This window comes from Ranitomeya imitator, chromosome 3, assembly GCF_032444005.1.
Source record: "Ranitomeya imitator isolate aRanImi1 chromosome 3, aRanImi1.pri, whole genome shotgun sequence".
Taxonomy (NCBI): domain Eukaryota; kingdom Metazoa; phylum Chordata; class Amphibia; order Anura; family Dendrobatidae; genus Ranitomeya; species Ranitomeya imitator.
Genome location: NC_091284.1, coordinates 584538244 through 584558856, shown reverse-complemented (window position 1 = coordinate 584558856; position 20613 = coordinate 584538244). Strand labels below are relative to the sequence as shown.

The window sequence follows — 20613 nt, the reverse complement described above, 5'->3', positions numbered from 1 at the left end:
GTCATCTCGGGAGAGACCTGAAAATGGCTGTCCAACAAAGTTCACCATCTAACCTGACAGAATTGGAGAGGATCTGCAAGGAAAAATGCCAGAGGATCCCCAAATCCAGGTGTGAAACTTGCTGCATCATTCCCAAGAAGACTCATGGCTGTACTATACTTATGACCATGTGATATTTAAATTTTTCTTTTTTTAATAAATTTGCAAAAATTACTACATTCCTGTTTTTTCCAGTCAAGATGGGGTGTGGAGTGTACATTATTGAGGAAGAAATAAATTTTTTTGAATTTACCAAATGGCTGCAATGAAACAGAGTGAAAATTTGAAAGGGGTATGAATACTTTCTGCATCCACTATATATATATGACCGACATTGCCACTTTTCTTTTCAATACAGTCATAAGCATTCCATCCATATAGTCTCTCAGTTTCTTAATCTGTTGATGATCAACTTTTTGGGCAGCACCAACCACAAGCTACCACACACTGTTCGGAGAGAAGTTTCTTTACTGTAAAATCTCCTGTTTAAGAAAGGCTCACAAGTACTCAATAAGGTCTTAAGGTACCGTCACACTAAGCGACGCTGCAGCGATACCGACAACGATCCGGATCGCTGCAGCGTCGCTGTTTGGTCGCTGGAGAGCTGTCACACAGACAGCTCTCCAGCGACCAACGATGCCGGTAACCAGGGTAAACATCGGGTTACTAAGCGCAGGGCCGCGCTTAGTAACCCGATGTTTACCCTGGTTACCATCGTTAAAGTAAAAAAAACAACCACTACATACTTACCTTCGCTGTCTGTCACCGGCACTGTGCTTCTCTGCTCTGGCTGTGAGCGCCGGGCAGCCGGAAAGCAGAGCGGTGACGTCACCGCTCTGCTTTCCGGCCGCCGTGCTCACAGCCAGAGCAGAGAAGCAGAGCGCCGGGGACAGACAGCGGTAGGTAAGTATGTAGTGGTTGTTTTTTTTACTTTAATGATGGTAACCAGGGTAAACATCGGGTTACTAAGCGCGGCCCTGCGCTTAGTAACCCGATGTTTACCCTGGTTACCAGCGAAGACATCGCTGAATCGGCGTCACACACACCGATTCAGCGATGTCAGAGGGAGTCCAGCGACGAAACAAAGTTCTGGACTTTCTTCCCCGACCAGCGATATCACAGCAGGGGCCTGATCGCTGCTGCGTGTCACACTGGACGATATCGCTAGCCAGGACGCTGCAACGTCACGGATCGCTAGCGATATCGTCTAGTGTGACGGTACCTTTAGTTCAAGTGAGGAAGGGGCCTCGTCTTTGTTCTATCTTTAAGGCCTTGACTGGCTAGCCAACAGTTGAGTATATGAATGCATGAGATGGAGAATTGTCCTGCATAAAAATCATGTTAGTTTTGTTTTTTTTTTTTTAAAGATGTCGACTTTCCTGTAGCACTGCTTAAAAGAATGTCATCTAAAAACTGGCAGTATGTTTGGGAGTTGATTTTGAGCTCTTGTTCAACCTAAAAAGGATCAACTAGCTAATATTTAATAATACCAACCCATAGAAGTACCCCACTTCCACCTTGGTATCTGAGTTGAGGTAGAAGTATGTGCCCGTTACAGATTCAGCCACACACTTGTCAAAGAGACACTCATATCAGTCAATAAAACCTGAAAAATTTGTCTTCAGATATTTCTTGGTGCAGTCTTGATATTTCAACTTCTGTGTTTTGTTCAGTGGTGATCAGGTACCACTGAACTAGGGAGGTTGCAGTTCTGGAATATAACAGCACTGAAGGATAATGGGTTCCTTGTCACTTTACATGTGATTCTTCTGATATCTTTGGCAGTTAATGTGCATCTTTTCCATGACTCAATACCTTGGCAATTTCTGCATCCTTCTGTAAGACTTAACAGTTTTTAACTATTCAGGGTTAGTTAAATCTCTTTTTTGGCCCATTTTATCCGAGTAAAACAAGCTGCCTAATAATTCTGCACACCTTGATAAAGGGTGTTGATAATCTTAGGCTTGGTTCAGATTGCGTTAGTGCAATCCATTTAGCGCCTAGCGCTAGCGGATGGCGCTAACGCAATGTGTTGTAAATGGGTCGCGTTAAACGTCCCAGCGGGAAACGGACCGCGGGCGCACCTCGGACGCTGCAAGCAGCGTCGGCGGCGCGCCACAAAACACCGGCACATCACTAGCGTGTGCCGAAAATGGCACGCGCTAGTGATGCGCGTCCCCATGGCTGTTAATGGGTGCGCTAACGGACGCGTTGCACGGTGTTAATTTCGCCGTGCAACGCTGTCCGTTAGCGTGGTCCCATTAACGCAATGGGAACCTAGCCTTAGGCCACACAGTCCCTCATTAAACAAAAACACACCACCTGGTCTGCTTCATTCAATAAACATTCAAGGCTATACAACTTGGAGTTGGAAAATCTGCATAAAAATTATGATATGGTCAAAATACTCACTTGCCTTATTATTCTGCACAAAATGTATGTATTAAACTATTAAATTAACAGAAACTTGTTCTCCATTTAAATGACGAAAATCACAAGATGAGAAGTAGAGGAGTTAGGGATCCAGTAAAAGGAATAATACAGGTCAGTGGTGTAAAACTTCAGCCGCAGAACATAAAAATGTAAATGGGTCTGGTACATCAAAGAAACGAGTGGTGGGGCACAAAGCGATCTACTGCAAGTGTTAGCAGCAGATGGAATCATGGAGGAAGGTTGTCTTATGGTTGTTCTCGGCTATGCACAGTGGCAAAGTTGCTGTGACAGGCTAATGCAGGCTTTCCTGCACAGCCAGTCTGGGCAGTCAGTAAGGCTGTTTTCCACAGCCTTTGTTCAGTTGGTCAAAAAGCACCAATGAAACAGATTAACTGCGCTTTCACAAAACATGTTAGAAGGTTTGATTCATGAGGGTCATGGAGAGTATATAACTTATGCTTCTGCGCCTTCATTTTGGCAACTGGTATTGGGCTCAGTACCCAGGCCAGCAATGAACACTTCAGATATAGCTTTAAGATATGTCAAAGGTTTATGAATTTTGAACCACACATTAGGTAAGTAAACTAAATGTGATAATATTCCTATAAGGAGAGAATACTCCCGTTGTCGATGCTGTAATCAATTGAAAGTGGTATCTAGAAACTAACCACAACAATTGCGCGTCACTTGCTAGTCCAATAACTGTGAGCCATGATTTCTAAATCCTCCCAAGCCAGAACTTGGCGACACCTGTACACCAGATCAGCTTGCAGTTCATGCGAAAATGTTCAAAATGACTTGAATTTAAATTTATATTCACCAAAACCAGTGAACGCCTATGCAGCATCATAGCAAATCCGCAGTGTTCACATAAAATAACTTGGCATGAAAAGTATACTAATAAGGGTTTCCTTTTGATGAATACAGCATATTCTAAATAAATATATACACATACATAGTTATAATTTATCCATACATAAATCGCTATACAAATGAGGGTGCATCCAGCAGATCTATCAGGTTCTTGCAGACCCATCGTATATACTCGAGTATAAGCCGTCCTGAGTATAAGCCGACTTTTGCCACGGAAAACTGGATAAGCTTATTGACTCGAGTATAAGTCGGGTATGCATTGTACCCTCATCCCTATCCTGCTATGCGTGGCTACCCCTTCCCTGTCCTGGTATGAGTACCTCCACATCCCCGTCTGCATGCCTCCCCTGTCCCTGTCATTGTATGCATGCCTCCCCCTTCCCTGTCCTGGTATGAATGCCTCCCCATCCCTGTCCCTGTCATTGTATGCATGCCTCCCCTGTCATTGTATGCACGCCTCCCCCTTCCATGTCCAGGTATGAATGCCTCCCCTGCCATTGTATGCATGCCTCCCCCTTCCCTGTCCTGGTATGAATGCCTCCCCATCCCTGTCATTGAATGCATGCCTCCCCCTTTCTGACCCTGTATGCATGACTCCCCCATTCTGTCCCTGACTGCATGCCTCCCCCTTCCCTGTCCTGGTATGAATGCCTCCTAGTTCCATCCCTGTATGTATGCCTCCTTATTCCCTATCCCTGTGTGCATGTGTCCTATTGAAAGAAAAAAAAAAACATACTCACCTAACTGCACACCCTGGGTGCTGGCACTGCATCTCGTTCCAGCCGCCGGAGCCTGCCTGCATCTCTACCTGTCACTTGCTAGTCCAATAACTGTGAGCCATGATTTCTAAATCCTCCCAAGCCAGAACTTGGCGACACCTGTACACCAGATCAGCTTGCAGTTCATGCGAAAATGTTCAAAATGACTTGAATATAAATTTATATTCACCAAAACCAGTGAACGCCTATGCAGCATCATAGCAAATCCGCAGTGTTCACATAAAATAACTTGGCATGAAAAGTATACTAATAAAGGTCTCCTTTTGATGAATACAGCATATTCTAAATAAATATATACACATACATAGTTATAATTTATCCATACATAAATCGCTATACAAATGAGGGTGCATCCAGCAGATCTATCAGGTTCTTGCAGACCCATCGTATATACTCGAGTATAAGCCGTCCTGAGTATAAGCCGACTTTTGCCACGGAAAACTGGATAAGCTTATTGACTCGAGTATAAGTCGGGTATGCATTGTACCCTCATCCCTATCCTGCTATGCGTGGCTACCCCTTCCCTGTCCTGGTATGAGTACCTCCACATCCCCGTCTGCATGCCTCCCCTGTCCCTGTCATTGTATGCATGCCTCCCCCTTCCCTGTCCTGGTATGAATGCCTCCCCATCCCTGTCCCTGTCATTGTATGCATGCCTCCCCTGTCATTGTATGCATGCCTCCCCCTTCCCTGTCCAGGTATGAATGCCTCCCCTGCCATTGTATGCATGCCTCCCCCTTCCCTGTCCTGGTATGAATGCCTCCCCATCCCTGTCATTGAATGCATGCCTCCCCCTTTCTGACCCTGTATGCATGACTCCCCCATTCTGTCCCTGACTGCATGCCTCCCCCTTCCCTGTCCTGGTATGAATGCCTCCTAGTTCCATCCCTGTATGTATGCCTCCTTATTCCCTATCGCTGTGTGCATGTGTCCTATTGAAAGAAAAAAAAAAACATACTCACCTAACTGCACACCCTGGGTGCTGGCACTGCATCTCGTTCCAGCCGCCGGAGCCTGCCTGCATCTCTACCTGTGCTTAGCGGTAACGTGGTACCGCTCATTAAGGTGATGAATATGTGCTCCACGCCTATGGGAGTGGAGACGCATCAATATTCATCACCGCCGAGCACAGGTAGAGATGCAGGCAGGCGCCAGAAGCCGGGACGAGATGCAGTGTCAGCATCGGGTGCGCGCAGGTAGGAGAGTATGATGTGTGTGCCGGCTCCTGGCACCCACTGCTCCGCCGCTCCCCTCTCCCCCGCCGGCTTTCTGTACCGTGACTCGTGTATAAGCCGAGGGGGGCGTTTTCAGCACAAAAAAGTGCGCTGAAAAACTCGGCTTATACACGAGTATATACTGTGGTTTCCAGTTGTGCAATAGTTTTTAATTTTAAAAGGTAATACTTCATGTATGCTTCAAAAAAATTGAAGTTATGTACTAGAATACGTACGAGACAATATGGTAAATATCTTCTGATCTTCCTTTACGAAGCCGCAGCAGCCATGCCCCTGGATTGGCCTTCAACTGGAAATATCCCTATTGGGTAAAAAATAACAGCTTAGATCTATAATAAAGTACCTTCACAATGCTTAGCACAAATTTCATTTATAAAACTCTTCATAAAACAATTCTTACACAGTAATTTTATTTATAAAATACAATTTTCTTTCTTTTCAATTTGATAAACTTTTGTTTTTAAATTCGTTTATTAACCACAAAATAAGTTATACAATATACACATTTGTATTCGCTATTGTTGAGCACAATGTAGAGCGTGTATATTATATGCATTATTAAATATAGAGTAGAATGAATACTCTTATTTAGACCCAAAATAATGTTTTGTAATCTATGGAGTATTTCCAAAGGACAACAAATTGTTCATATCAAATTATTTACATCATTGTAAACTATATAAGTAGAAACATGGAACCATGAATATACAAAGTTCCTAAACTACAACTACAACTATACCTAAAATAACTACTAAATTTGATAAACTCATTTAAATAATCAGTAACATATAAATGCGCTTATTTTGTGGGACATGTTGCAATTTTTTTTTTTAATTACATTGCAACTTGCAGTGTTACGGAAAACAGAAAAAATTTGAAGTGCGGTGAAATTGTGAAGAAAAACCCTGCAATTTCTCCATTGTTTTCTTGGGAATCGTTTTTACAGTACGGATTCTGGGATAAAAATTACCTGGCAACTTAATTAGCAAGGACAGTATCATTATAGCAAAACTACACTTTGATTTTTCTTATGATGTTTTATGGGTGAAAAAGAATGAAAAAAAAAAAAAAAATCGGAAAGAAGCCCCAAACAAAAACAAATTTTGTCGCCTTTTTCTGACACTCATAACTTTTTCAGTTTTCCATCAACTGAGAGGACTTGTTTATTTATATCCTTGCTGAATGTTTCATTTATAACATTGTCTGGGGATGATGTGACCAGGAGACCTAGTCCCAAGAGGCCGGTCTTTGGTGGCTTCTTCCTGTCCCCCTCCCACTGACTGACAGGTCTGTCACTATAGATGTGTATAGATCTCCATCTACTTCTGGGGCAGCAGGGTGGGGAGACACCGGCTTTTAAAGTAAGTTTTGCCTAAAACACAGCAAGATTTCAGTTTAAAATATTCACAGCTGGAAAAAATGGAGCAGTGTCCACATCATGCTGTCAGTAGTTCAGCCAGCATGAACGTTGCTTAACTTTCTATTGGGATAGAAGAATTTTTACCCTGCTCCGATGCCTTAAACAGAACGCACAGAAATGGGTGAATTCAATAGATCTTTATTCAGGGATTTGAACTCTTTCGTGCTTTCATGTGTAATACCGTATCAGATCATCTCCCTGTGAAATCCTAGCAGCGAATTGCTTATTGCACTTTTCTATATTATACTGTCCTGAAACACCGCAGCCGAGATCATTGTAACTGATTCATTATCGACCATTAGACTACGGCGCCGTTTGCTCCGTACCTCTGAAGTACAGCGGTTTCCTTTAATGTTTATTTTACATTTGGCTAAAGCACAATGCAGCAAGCCATCCGCACAAACAAAAACAAAGTATGTACTTATCTAATGTATGAGAATCGGATCAGATCCAAAACCCATCATGACGGTGCAGCTGCAGTCTATCATACAGTGACAACAAAGCCCAGCCACGGGGTCAGGTTTGTCATTATTGCTGCTCTGCTGAGTAAGCGGTTACAATTGTGTTCTCTAGGAATATGACATAGTAAATCTGGTGTAAAACTAGGGCAATCCTCGACCCCTTAAAAACAGATGACTCCGTGCTGCATAACATAAGCCATATCTGGAATGTTGCCTAGACTGCTAAAAGCAAATCTTTCTTAGTCTAGACAAATCAAATCTCTCATTTAAAGCTCCAGTGCAGTGTTTTTAATTTCACTACTGGAGTGGGGTCACTAATATAATGCAAGTACCCTGCCTTTAGTAACATACTTACCAACCCCCATCTGCTGCTTTTCCTAGTGTCGCTCTGGTCATGCTTCTCTGTCTTATGACTGCAGCTCCTGACTGACAAAAGTCACAGGTAATGGTGACAACCTCTCAGTGTAAATCTACGGGATCCTCTCATAGACTTACATTGACGAGTGACGTCCGGCTAACTCAGCAAACACTGGGGCAATCTGCTGCAGATGGATCTGGATAAGTTGGAAATTTGGGCCGAAAAGGTGGCAGATGCGGTTTAACAATGATAAATGTAAGGTTATACACATGGGAAGAAGGAAACAATATCACTATTACACACTGAATGGGAAACCACTGGGTAAATCTGACATAGAGACGGACTTGGGGATCCTAGTTAATGCCAAACTTACCTGGAACAGCCAGTGTCAGGCAGCAGCTGCCAAGGTAAACAGGATCATGGAGTGCATTAAAAGAGGTCTGGATACACATGAGAGCATTATACTGCCTCTGTACAAAGCTCTGGTTAGACCGCACATGGAGTACTGTGTACAGTTTTGGGCACCGGTGCTCAAGAAGGATATACCGTAATGGAACTAGAGCGAGTACAAAGGAGGGCAACAAAATTAATAAAGGGGATGGGGAACTACAATACCCAGAGAGATTAGCAAAATTAGGATTATTTAGTCTAGAAAAAAGATGACTGAGGGGCGAACTAATAACCATGTACAAGTATATAAGGGGACAATACAAATATCTCTCCGAGGATCTGTTTATACCAAGAAATGTGACGATCACAAGGAGGCATTCTCTGCCTCTGGAGTAGAGAAGGTTTTTGCACCAACATAGAAGAAGATTATTTACTGTTAGGGCAGTGAAAATCTGGAATTCCTTGCCTGAGGAAGTAGTGATGGTGAACTCAGTCGAGGGGTTCAAAAAAGGCTTGGATGTCTTCCTGGAGCGTAACAACATTGTATCTTACAGTTATTAGGTTCTTTAGAAGGATGTAGATCCGGGGATTTAGTCTGACGGAATATAGCCTAAACTGGATGGACAAATGTCTTTATTCGGCCTTGCTGATTGTTACTACTATGAATCTGGCAGCTTACTATATTGCCAGCCAATCACAGTGATGTCACAATGAAGTTTAACCCCTTCCCGACCTTTGACGCCACGTAGGCATCATGAAAGTCGGTGCCAATCCGACCAGTGACGCCTATGTGGCGTCATGGAGGGATCGCGTCCCTGCAGATCGGGTGAAAGGGTTAACTCCAATTTCACCCGATCTGCAGGGACAGGGGGAGTGCTACTGCCAGCCGGCAGATTCGTTCCATGTACATTTTGATCACTGTGATAAAACCTATCACAGTGATCAAAATAAAAAAAATAGTAAATGAACCCCACCCTTTATCACCCCCATAGGTAGGGACAATAATAAAATAAAGAAATTTCATTTTTTTCCACTAGAACTAGGGTTAGGGTTAGGTATGTGCACACGTATTCTGGTCCTCTGCGTATTTTTCCGCAGCGGATTTGATAAATCCGCAGTGCAAAACTGCTGCGGATTTACAGCGGTTTTTCTGCGGATTTCACTGCGGTTTTACAACTGCGGTTTTCAATAGGAGCAGTTGTAAAACCGCTGCGGAATCCGCAGAAAGAAGTGACATGCTGCGGAATTTAAACCACTGCGTTTCCACGCAGTTTTTTCCGCAGCATGTGCACAGCGTTTTTTGTTTCCCATAGGTTTACATTGAACTGTCTACTCAAGGGAAACTGCTGCGGACCCGCAGCGTTTTCCGCAGCATGTGCATATACCCTTAGAATTAGGCTATGTGCACACGGTGCGGATTTGGCTGCGGATCCGCAGCGGATTGGCCGCTGCGGATTCGTAGCAGTTTTCCATCAGATTTACAGTACCATGTAAACCTATGGAAAACCAAATCCACTGTGCCCATGGTGCGGAAATGCTGCGTTGTATTTTCCGCAGCATGTCAATTCTTTGTGCGGATTCCGCAGTGTTTTACACCTGTTCCTCAATAGGAATCCGCAGGTGAAATCCATGCAAAAAACACTGGAAATCCGCGGTAAATCTGCAGGTAAAACGCAGTGCCATTTACCTGTGGATTTTTCAAACATGGTGCGGAAAAATCTCACAAGAATCTGCAATGTGGGGACTTAGAGTTAGGGTTGGACTTAGAGTTAGGGTTGGACTTAGAGTTAGGGTTGGACTTAGAGTTAGGGTTGGACTTAGAGTTAGGGTTGGACTTAGAGTTAGGGTTGGACTTAGAGTTAGGGTTGGACTTAGAGTTAGGGTTGGACTTAGAGTTAGGGTTGGACTTAGAGTTAGGGTTGGACTTAGAGTTAGGGTTGGACTTAGAGTTAGGGTTGGACTTAGAGTTAGGGTTGGACTTAGAGTTAGGGTTGGACTTAGAGTTAGGGTTGGACTTAGAGTTAGGGTTGGACTTAGAGTTAGGGTTGGACTTAGAGTTAGGGTTGGACTTAGAGTTAGGGTTGGACTTAGAGTTAGGGTTGGACTTAGAGTTAGGGTTGGACTTAGAGTTAGGGTTGGACTTAGAGTTAGGGTTGGACTTAGAGTTAGGGTTGGACTTAGAGTTAGGGTTGGACTTAGAGTTAGGGTTGGACTTAGAGTTAGGGTTGGACTTAGAGTTAGGGTTGGACTTAGAGTTAGGGTTGGACTTAGAGTTAGGGTTGGACTTAGAGTTAGGGTTGGACTTAGAGTTAGGGTTGGACTTAGAGTTAGGGTTGGACTTAGAGTTAGGGTTGGACTTAGAGTTAGGGTTGGACTTAGAGTTAGGGTTGGACTTAGAGTTAGGGTTGGACTTAGAGTTAGGGTTGGACTTAGAGTTAGGGTTGGACTTAGAGTTAGGGTTGGACTTAGAGTTAAGATTAGGCTTGTGGTTAGGGTTATGGTTAGGAGTGTGTTGGGGTTAGCGTTGTGGTTAGGGTTGGCATTAGGGTTAGGGGTGTGTTGGGGCTAGGGTTGTGGTTATGGGTGTGTTGGGGTTAGGGTTGTGATTAGGGTTATGGCTAGAGTTGGGATTAGGGATAGGGGTGTGTTGGGGTTAGTGTTGGAGTTAGAATTGAGGGGTTTCCACTGTTTAGGCACTTCAGGGGTCTCCAAACGCAACATGGCGCCACCATTGATTCCAGCCAATCTTGCATTCAAAAAGTCAAATGGAGCTCCCTTCCCTTCCAAGCCCCGACATGCGCCCAAACAATGGTTTATCCCCACATATGGGGTACCAGCATATTCGGGACAAACTGGGCAACAACTATTGGGGTTTAATTTCTCCTGTTACCCTTGTGAAAATAAAAAATTGCTTGCTAAAACATCATTTTTGAGGAAAGAAAAATGATTTTTTATTTTCACGGCTCTGCGTTGTAAACTTCTGTGAAGCACTTGGGGGTTCAAAGTGCTCACCACATATCTAGACAAGTTCCTTTGGGGTCTAGTTTCCAAAATAGGGTCACTTGTGGGGGGCTTCTACTGTTTAGGCACATTAGGGGCTCTGCAAATGTAACGTGATGCCCGCAGACCATTCCATCAAAGTCTGCATTCCAAAACGTCACTTTTTCCCTTCCGAGCCCCGACGTGTGCCCAAACAGTGGTACCCCCCCCACATATGGAGTATCAGCGTACTCAGGACAAATTGGACAACAAATTTTGGAGTCCAATTTCTCCTGTTTCTCTTGTGAAAATAAAAAATTGTGGGATAAAAAATAATTTTTGAGGAAAGAAAAATGTTTTTGTTTTTTTTACTTTCACGGCTCTGCGTTATAAACTTCTGTGAAGCACTTGGGGGTTTAAAGTGGTCACCGCACATCTAGATTAGTTCCATGGGAGGTCTAGTTTCCAAAATGGGGTCACATGTGGGGGAGCTCCAATGTTTAGGCACACAGGGGCTCTCCAAGCGCGACATGGTGTCCGCTAACAATTGGAGCTCATTTTTCATTCAAAAAAGTCAAATGGCGCTCCTTCCCTTCCGAGCCCTGCTGTGTGCCCAAACAGTGGTTTACCCCCACATGTGAGGTATCACTGTACTGAGGAAAAATTGTCCAATAAATTTTAGGATCCATTTTATCCTGTTGCCCATGAGGAAATGAACAGAATTTTTGAGTTATTACCTCAAAGGGACACTGGTCAGAATTGCAAAAAACGGCCAGGTCATTAAGGTCAAAACATGAAGGGGTTAATGGCTATTATATAATGCAGCATGGAGTCATCTGTTTTTATAGGGGGTTGAGGATTGCCGTGGTTTTACACCAAGTTTACTATGCTCATATTCAGATTTACTATACTCAAAATTGGCCGTGCACATTGTACAGATGGCACTGCACAATGCTTTTTTGCTGTTTCGATCTGCAGGCAATACGGGGACCTTCCTTCAGTTGCAGGAGGTAGTCATCAAGGCCATAATGTTTGGCACTCAGGAAGGTGAGGGTCCTAGTACTTCTGAAACTTATAGTGCCCCAAAAAGGAAAGAAGGGAAAAAATCACAAAAAAGGTGCAGAGTATGCTAGAAGAGGGGAATCCGAAAAGACAGTGTACCATTGTAAAACCTGCCCTTTGCATAAATGATTGCTTTAAAATATACCACACGTCCACAAATGAATAAAATTAGTTTTTGCCCTATTGACAACACTTTTCTGGTCTGATGTACTCCACACAATTTACACATACCACCACATTATATATTCATACACCAGTAAAACCAAAAGCAGAATGATTTCTATAACTATGCCTCTACATAATCTCTTGAGGTGTGTAGCTTCCAAAATGAGGTTACTTGTGGGAGGTTTCCACTGTTTAGGCAAATTAGGGGCTCTCCAAACACGACATGGCGTCCGATCTCAATTCCAGACAATTTTGGGTTCAACAAGTCAAATGGCACTCCTTCCCTTCCTAGCTCTGCTAGGTTTTCCCGCACATATGTGGTATAGTCGTACTCAGGAGAAATTGCACAATTTGTGGGGTCCTTTCTCCTGTTACCGTTATGAAAATAAAGATATTGGGGGATAAAAGTCATTTTTGTGGGAAAAAAAATGTTTTTTTTATTTTCACGGCTCAGCGTTAAAAATTTCTGTGAAGCACCTTGGTGTTCAAGGTGCTCACCACACATATAGATAAGTTCCTTGAGGAGTCAAGTTTCCAAAATGGGGTCACTTGTGTTTCCACAGTTTAGACACATGAAGGGCTCTCCAAACATGACATGGCGCCCGTTCTAGATTCCAATTTTGCATTCAAAAAGTCAAACGGTGCTTCTTCTTCACTTCCAACCCCTTCCATGCGCCCAAACAATGGTTTTCCCCCACATATGGGGTATCGGCATGTTCAGGAGAAATTGCACTACATATTTTGGGGTTTATTTTCTCCTGTTACCCTTGTGAAAATAAAAAAAAAAAAATTGGGTCTAAAGTAAAATTTGTGAAAAAAAAAAGTAAAATCTAAATTTATTCCTTCTACATTCCATCATATAATAGGCAAAGTAAGATGGATTCCTGTGTATAGTGGAGGGTCAGGGACAGGATGAGACTAAAAGAAGCAGCAACATAGGTAAATGTTGTGAATTCTGTTGTCGAACTCCCTCCTGTGGTCGTGAATGGTACTTCGGCGAGTTCTGTCCATGGACTCCCTCTGGTGGCTGTGAGTGAAGCTGCTGCTTCTGAGGTTCCTTACACAGGTGACGTAGTTTATCCTTTGGTTGGCTGCTCTATTTAACTCCACTCAGATCGTTACTCCATGCCAGCTGTCAATGTTCCTGCATTGGTTCAGTTCGCTCTTGGATCTTTCTGGTGACCTATCTTCTCCAGCAGAAGCTAAGTTCCTGATAGTTATTATTTGTTCATTGTTTCCTTGTCCAGCTGGTTATCATGATTTTCTCTTGCTAGCTGGAAGCTCTGGGATGCAGAGTGGCATCTCCGCACCGTTAGTCGGTGCGGAGGTCTTTTTGTACACACTGCGTGGTCTTTTGTAGTTTTTTGTGCTGACCGCAAAGATACCTTTCCTATCCTCTGTGTTTAGTAAGTCTGGCCTCCCTTTGCTGAAACCTGTTTCATTTCTGCGTTTGTGACTTTCATCTTTACTCACAGTCAATATATGTGGGGGGCTGCCTTTTCCTTTGGGGAATTTCTCTGAGGCAAGGTAGGCTTTATTTTCTATCTCTAGGGCTAGCTAGCTCTTAGGCTGTGAAGAGGCATCTAGGGAGAGTCAGGAACGCTCCACGACTATTTCTAGTGTGTGTGATAGGATTAGGGCCTGCGGTCAGCAGAGCTCCCACATCCCAGAGCTTGTCCTGTGTGAGTTTAAAGGGACACTGTCACCTGAATTTGGAGGGAACAATCTTCAGCCATGGAGGCGGGGTTTTTGATTCACCCTTTCCTTACCCGCTGGCTGCATGCTGGCTGCAATGTTGGATTGAAGTTCATTCTATGTCCTCCGTAGTACACGCCTGCGCAAGGCAATCTTCCCTTGCGCAGGCGTGTACTATGGAGGACAGAGAATGAACTTCAATCCAATATTGCAGCCAGCATGCAGCCAGCGGGTAAGGAAAGGGTGAATCAAAAACCCCAAAACCCCGCCTCCATGGCTGAAGATTGTTCCCTCCAAATCCAGGTGACAGTGTCCCTTTAACTATCAGGTCGTACCGGGTGCTCCTAACCACCAGGTCATAACAAGTAAATACCTGTCTTAGCATTCTCGTTATTGTGACTGCTAATGGCTGTGAGTATATGAAATAAGACTCAAATTAACCCTTTACAGCCAGCCATTTCCTTTTGTAGTAAATTAACCCTTTACAATGAGCTTCAGATATGGTGCTCACTTTTCTCTGGGCTGTAAAATACACAGGAGCATCCTATAACACTACAAAACCGATAAATAGCAAAATTCTGAATAAAGTAAAATTGTGACTCCCGTTGTGAGGTGAGGAAAGTTTTCACTTGGGATGCATTACAAAATGAATATGCTGTGTTTGTACTTTGCTTTTGGATACTTTGTAAGATAAATTGTTAAATTAATTTGATCACAGTATTCCATTTACCAGTGACTTAACACAATGAAAAATCAGGCAAACTTATCTTTTCACCCTAAATCCTGACCTGGTCTTCACAGCTTCATTTCAAAGTACAAAGATCAGATTACCATTAATACGATGCATAGTATCACATTCTCACTCTCACAGTAACAGTTGGTACCTCCCAGAGAAGGTATCTCTCCAAACTTTTTACTTGATTCATTTTAAATTATATACCGTATATACTCGAGTATAAGCCGAGATTTTCAGCCCAAATTTTTGGGCTGAAAGTGCCCCTCTCGGCTTATACTCGAGTCACGGTGGGCGGCAGGGTCGGCGGGTGAGGGGGAGAGGGCGCTGAGGCATACTCACCTAGTCCCGGCGCTCCTGACGCTGCCCCTGCCTGTCACACTGTCTCCAGGTGCCGCAGCTCTTCCTGTCAGCGGTCATGTGGGACCGCTCATTAGAGAAATTAATATGGACTCCACTCCCATAGGGGTGGAGCCACATATTCATTCCTCTGAGTGGTGCCAGTGACTGCTGACAGGAAGAGCTGCGGCACCCGAAGACAGTGTGACAGGCAGGGGCAGTGTCAGGAGCGCCGGGACTAGGTGAGTGTTTTATATTCACCTGTCCGCGTTCTACACGCCGGGCGCCGCTCTGTCTTCCCGGCCTCTTGCACTGACTGTTCAGTTCAGAGGGCGCGATGACGCATATAGTGTGCGCGGCGCCCTGTGCCTGATCAGTCAGTGCGGAGAGACGCCGGGACAAGACGCTGGGAGCTGCAAGCAAGAAAGGTGAGTATGGCAATTATTTTTTTTTTTATTATTGCAGCAGCAGCAGCAGCAGCAGCAATGGCACAGCTTTATATGGAGCATCTATGGGGCAATAATAAACTGTGCAGAGCACTATACGGCACAGCTATGGGGCAATAATGAACGGTGCAGAGCACTATACGGCACAGCTATGGGGCAAGAATGAACGGTGCAGAGCACTATATGGCACAGCTATGGGGCAAGAATGAACGGTGCAGCGCACTATATGGCACAGCTATGGGGCAATAATGAACGGTGCAGAGCACTATATGGCACAGCTATGGGGCAATAATGAACTGTGCAGAGCACTATATGGCACAGCTATGGGGCAATAATGAACGGTGCAGAGCACTATATGGCACAGCTATGGGGCAATAATGAACTGTGCAGAGCACTATATGGCACAGCTATGGGGCCATAATGAACGGTATGGAGCATCTATTTTTATTTTTGAAATTCACCGGTAGCTGCTGCATTTTCCACCCTAGGCTTATACTCGAGTCAATAAGTTTTCCAAGTTTTTTTGTGGCAAAATTAGGGGGGTCGGGCGTGGCTATGTAAGCTAGGAGAGAAGACGCACCTTTTGGAGGCTCCCATAATCCTGATCTGAATCCGGCCATTAATCCCCCTGAACTGCAGCTTACACCGGCTGAGACGGTGCCCTGAGAGCTCGGGAGACCGGCGACCCCTCGGGCGGTGGCGGTGGAGCGCTGGAGAGCCGGTATCTGTGGCGGCCTGGAAGAGCGGCAAAGTCCCTGAGCTGCGGCGGCCATCTTTGAGCGCTGCTCCGGCGGGCAGGACGCAGTGCCGGCGGCGGCTGGAGCCGGGTGGATCTCCTGGGAGCGCGGCAGACATCTACATACAGCGTGGACGCTGTGGAACATCGGGGAACAAGAGACAGGTGCCGGGTCTGGAGCGGCGGGCGGGCCCTGGGGGACGGCGGCCATTACCACAGCGCACTCTCCAGCAGCAAGGAGAGAGGCGCTATATAGCAAGACTGCGGTGCATTCAGGAGGTGAGCTACCGACCTGAAATACTAAAGGGGGCAGAGCGGTGTGCGCCCTGAAAAATTGGGCCCTGCACCCCCCTTATCAAAAACCCCTGCTGGCACCATAACTTTGGAGGGATCGTCCCCCCTCCCTGCTGTTCTGCCTGGGGAGCTGTGGCTGCTCTGAGACCAGTGCCTGGGCAAATTCCTAAGTTGATACATTTGCAAATATCTGAGACTCTTTGCTTGGTTTGCTGCCTCTCTGGGGTGCATCCCGGTGTTTGGCCCTGTCCGGTCTGCTAGTGGAGAATAGACTGCCATAATAATAAATCCGGTCCTTTGGTGGGGATCTTCTGTCAATCACCATGCATCATTCTAAAGGAGTGGGGGCTGCTGACAAGTTGAGGAAATATGCCAGAGAAGATGCCCCAGATAATACACGTTCTCTCAGAAATAATCCCACGCAGAGTCAACGCAAAAATCGTCTTTCTGACAGCAATGAGGAGGGAGAACAAGATGAACTGACTCTTAAACAAGCATCTGAGCAGTTGATGCAGGCCATATCTCTCACCAGGTCCTCTCTCACTGAGAAAATAGAAGACGTGCATACTGAAGTGGGCCGTTTGCGACAAGATATACAAACTATGAGAGGGCGTATTTCAGAGGTTGAAACAAGGGTGTCTCAGATAGAGGACACCATTGCCCCAATGGAGGCTAAGCTATCAAAGGCCACTGGCTCTGTGAATGCCTGGGAGCAAAAGGCAGATGACCTGGAAAACAGACTGCGTCGTAATAACATTCGAATTATTGGCCTACCAGAACGCTCGGAGGGTCAGCAACCTGAGCAATTTCTAGAGGACTGGCTTAAAACCTCCCTGGGAGATGGATTCTCCTCAACATTCTCTGTGGAGAGGGCCCATAGGGTCCCAACGAGACCTCTTCCTCCCGGAGCTCCGCCCCGACCCTTTCTGGCACGTCTCCTTAACTGCAGAGACAGGGATGCAATTCTTCGCTTGGCAAGGCAGAGGGCCCCTATTAAATTCAATAACGCCACCATATCAATCTTCCCGGATTTCTCTATGGAACTTCAAAAGCAGCGAGTTCGATTTATGGAAGTCAAAAAGCAGCTCAGGGATAAAAACATCATCTACTCCATGCTTTATCCAGCTCGACTCCGTATTGTTCATGAAGGCTCCTCCTTGTTCTTCACTGACCCGGCGGAGGCGGCCGAATGGTTGCGGTCATATAAGGGGCCTAGTACCCCGGACTCTTGAGTAGCTCTTTCTGTCTGATGGCAACACAATCTGGAGCTTTCTCTGTGGGTGCTGAGTTTATCAACTATACCGGACGCTGATTCCAGTGAGGGTATCCCCTTTTCTACCTGACTGTAGGAGTGTAGGATTATACTCCTCCACTGTTCAAATGTTGTTTTGTTTGGTATTTTACACCAGTTCTGATTGTTTGTTATGTTTGTTAGTCGCCAGTGATAACCTTATGCTCTATATGATGTTCCTGATTCCCGCCCTGGCTGTGGTGTACATTATGCCTCTTCCCGAACGTAGATATGGGATCTGAGATTGTATGTATGACGTGGAACATACGGGGTATTAAGACTCCTCGAAAGAAAATTAAGGTATTTTCACAAATTAAAAGGTATCATCCACATATTGTAGCACTTGTGGAGACACATTTGACCAGAGACACAGCTAAGTGTACTCAAAAACCGTGGGTGCAATGGTCCCTTCACGCATTTCACACCAGTTACTCCAGAGGGGTCTCCCTGTTGGTACATAGGAATGTCAGGTGGGAGGCTAGAGAGTCACGACGCGATCCCGAGGGTCGCTTTGTTTTTGTTCATGCCTTTATTAATATGCGGGAATATGTGATATTATGTGTTTATAACCCACCCCCGGCTGGCATATCGGTTCTCCGCATGGCACTGGGTTTCTCCCTAAATTATCCTAATGCTAGTGTTATCTGTATGGGAGACTTTAATTTAGTCATGGATAATCTTAAAGACAGACTGAGACTAGACGGCGAGGTGTCAAGGGGGCCCCTTTCTCAATCTCCCTCTCAATTGGCATCGTTTATGAACGGTAGCGGATGGTTAGACCTATGGAGAACACGTCACCCTGAGACAAAGGAATATACTTGTCATTCATCAACTAGACAGTCTCTATCCCGTATAGATTACATATTTGGATCTAGTGACCTAGCGCTATGGGTGAATAGTATCGAACATGGTAACAGGGGGATATCAGATCACAGTCCAGTTATTCTCAAACTTAAATACGGTCAGTCAAATAATAATATACCTTGGAAATTGAATCCCTTCTGGCTGAAACTGATAGATTCTAGTGATAGAATGGTTGATCAGTTAAACTGCTTTGTCTCTACTCACCCAGACCCCTCGAATCTCAATCTGTTTTGGGACACTCTAAAGGCATACTTAAGGGGATGTCTGTCCTCTACAATTTCCTATATAAAAAGGGTGACGGCGGGGGAGGATGACGAGATAGAGCGACGGCTGAAGGACTCGGAAGCCACCTATGTGGCCAATCAAACTAACGGCAACAGAGTGGAGTGGCTCACTTCCCAAAGACTATATGCTCAAAATATAGACACTAAATCGAAACGTAAATTATTCTTTACCCGTCAATCTTATTTTGAATTGGGGAATCAGGCCAGTACACTCCTAGCTTTTCTAGTACGTCAGCATAACACCTCTAATGCGGTACTACAGATTCGGACACTCGATGGTTCGTTGGTATCCTCCACTGAGGAAATTCTTCGAAGTTTTTGTAATTATTATAAGACACTGTACAAATCGGGTAGTGGTCTTGGGGTCCCTGAATGTGCAGACTATTTATCAGACATAACATTCCCCTCACTGAGCCCAACCCAGCAAGCTTTTATGGAGGCTGAGTTTACTCTGGAGGAAGTGGAACAGGCTATAATGGACATGGCCACCGGGAAGGCCCCTGGACCTGACGGTTTCCCGTTGAGTTCTATAAAAAATATCGGGACCACCTGGCACCACTTTTATTGAAGGTGCTTCAGAACATATGGGAGGGAGAAATTATGCCTGAAACATTTTGAGATGCAAATATCATTGTACTTAAAAAGGAGGGAAAGGACCCCTTGGAGTGTGGATCATACCGCCCCATATCATTGGTGAACGTAGATTATAAAATCTTCACTAAAATATTGGCTACTAGACTAAATACGATCATATTAGACCTTATACACCCAGATCAAACAGGCTTTATGCCCGGGAAAAGTACCTCCATTAATATTCGGCGGGTCCAATCAGTGATTCAATATAGCTCCCTAGAATTGGATAATAACTGGGCTCTGGCATCCCTAGACACAGCTAAAGCGTTTGACTCCCTCGAGTGGCCTTTTCTTTCCGCATGTCTACAGAAATACGGTTTTGGAGATAAATTTATTAGAGGGATAGATACACTATATAGGAATCCTAGGGCACGGGTAATTGTAAATAACTCTATCTCTGATTCCTTTACCTTACATAGGGGAACCCGTCAGGGATGTCCTTTGTCCCCGGCTCGCTTTGCCCTCGCGATAGAAGCCTTGGCAATACGCATAAGGTCCTCCACGGATATCAAAGGAATAAGTATTGCGGATTGTGTGGATACCATCGGTCTATATGCTGATGATATGATCATATTTATGGATAAAACAGAAGAAACACTACCACGAGTAATAACGACTATTGATAATTTTAGTAAATTCTCTGGTCTCTATATAAATTGGGATAAGTCTGCTCTGATGCCTCTGTCTCATGTGCCGGTGCCTTGTCTCAAAAATCTCTCGTCACTACCTGTAGTCTCCAGTTTCAAATATCTAGGAATTTATATGTCTCAATATAGTCAGCTGGACCTACGACTTAATATTTATCCACTATTGGACCTGGTCAAACCTAAATTTATAACCTGGAGCAAACTCCCTCTCTCCGTTGCAGGTCGCATTAATTTAGTTAAGATGATATTGCTCCCCAAACTTAATTATTGTCTCCAACATAGTGCTGTGCCAATACCCAAATCTTTCTTTGCAAACTTAAACTCCCTGACCACGTCCTTTATATGGGGGAAGACCAGACCCAAACTCAAACTATCTACTCTACAGAGACCGAAAAAGGGGGGTGGGGCAGCCCTACCAGACTTATCTATACTATCTTGCCGGGCAGGCTAGGGCGAT

The 20613-nt window shown here is 44.7% G+C and overlaps 1 protein-coding gene across 1 annotated transcript in view; it reads right to left on the bottom strand.

The window, feature by feature from the left end:
* Positions 1–20613, bottom strand: part of UGGT2 (UDP-glucose glycoprotein glucosyltransferase 2) — a 559388-nt gene that overhangs the window by 146777 nt on the left and 391998 nt on the right. The window contains exon 29 of the mRNA XM_069758034.1: positions 5575–5660. Coding sequence (XP_069614135.1) covers positions 5575–5660 — 86 coding nt within the window. The remainder of the gene's footprint in view (positions 1–5574; positions 5661–20613) is intronic.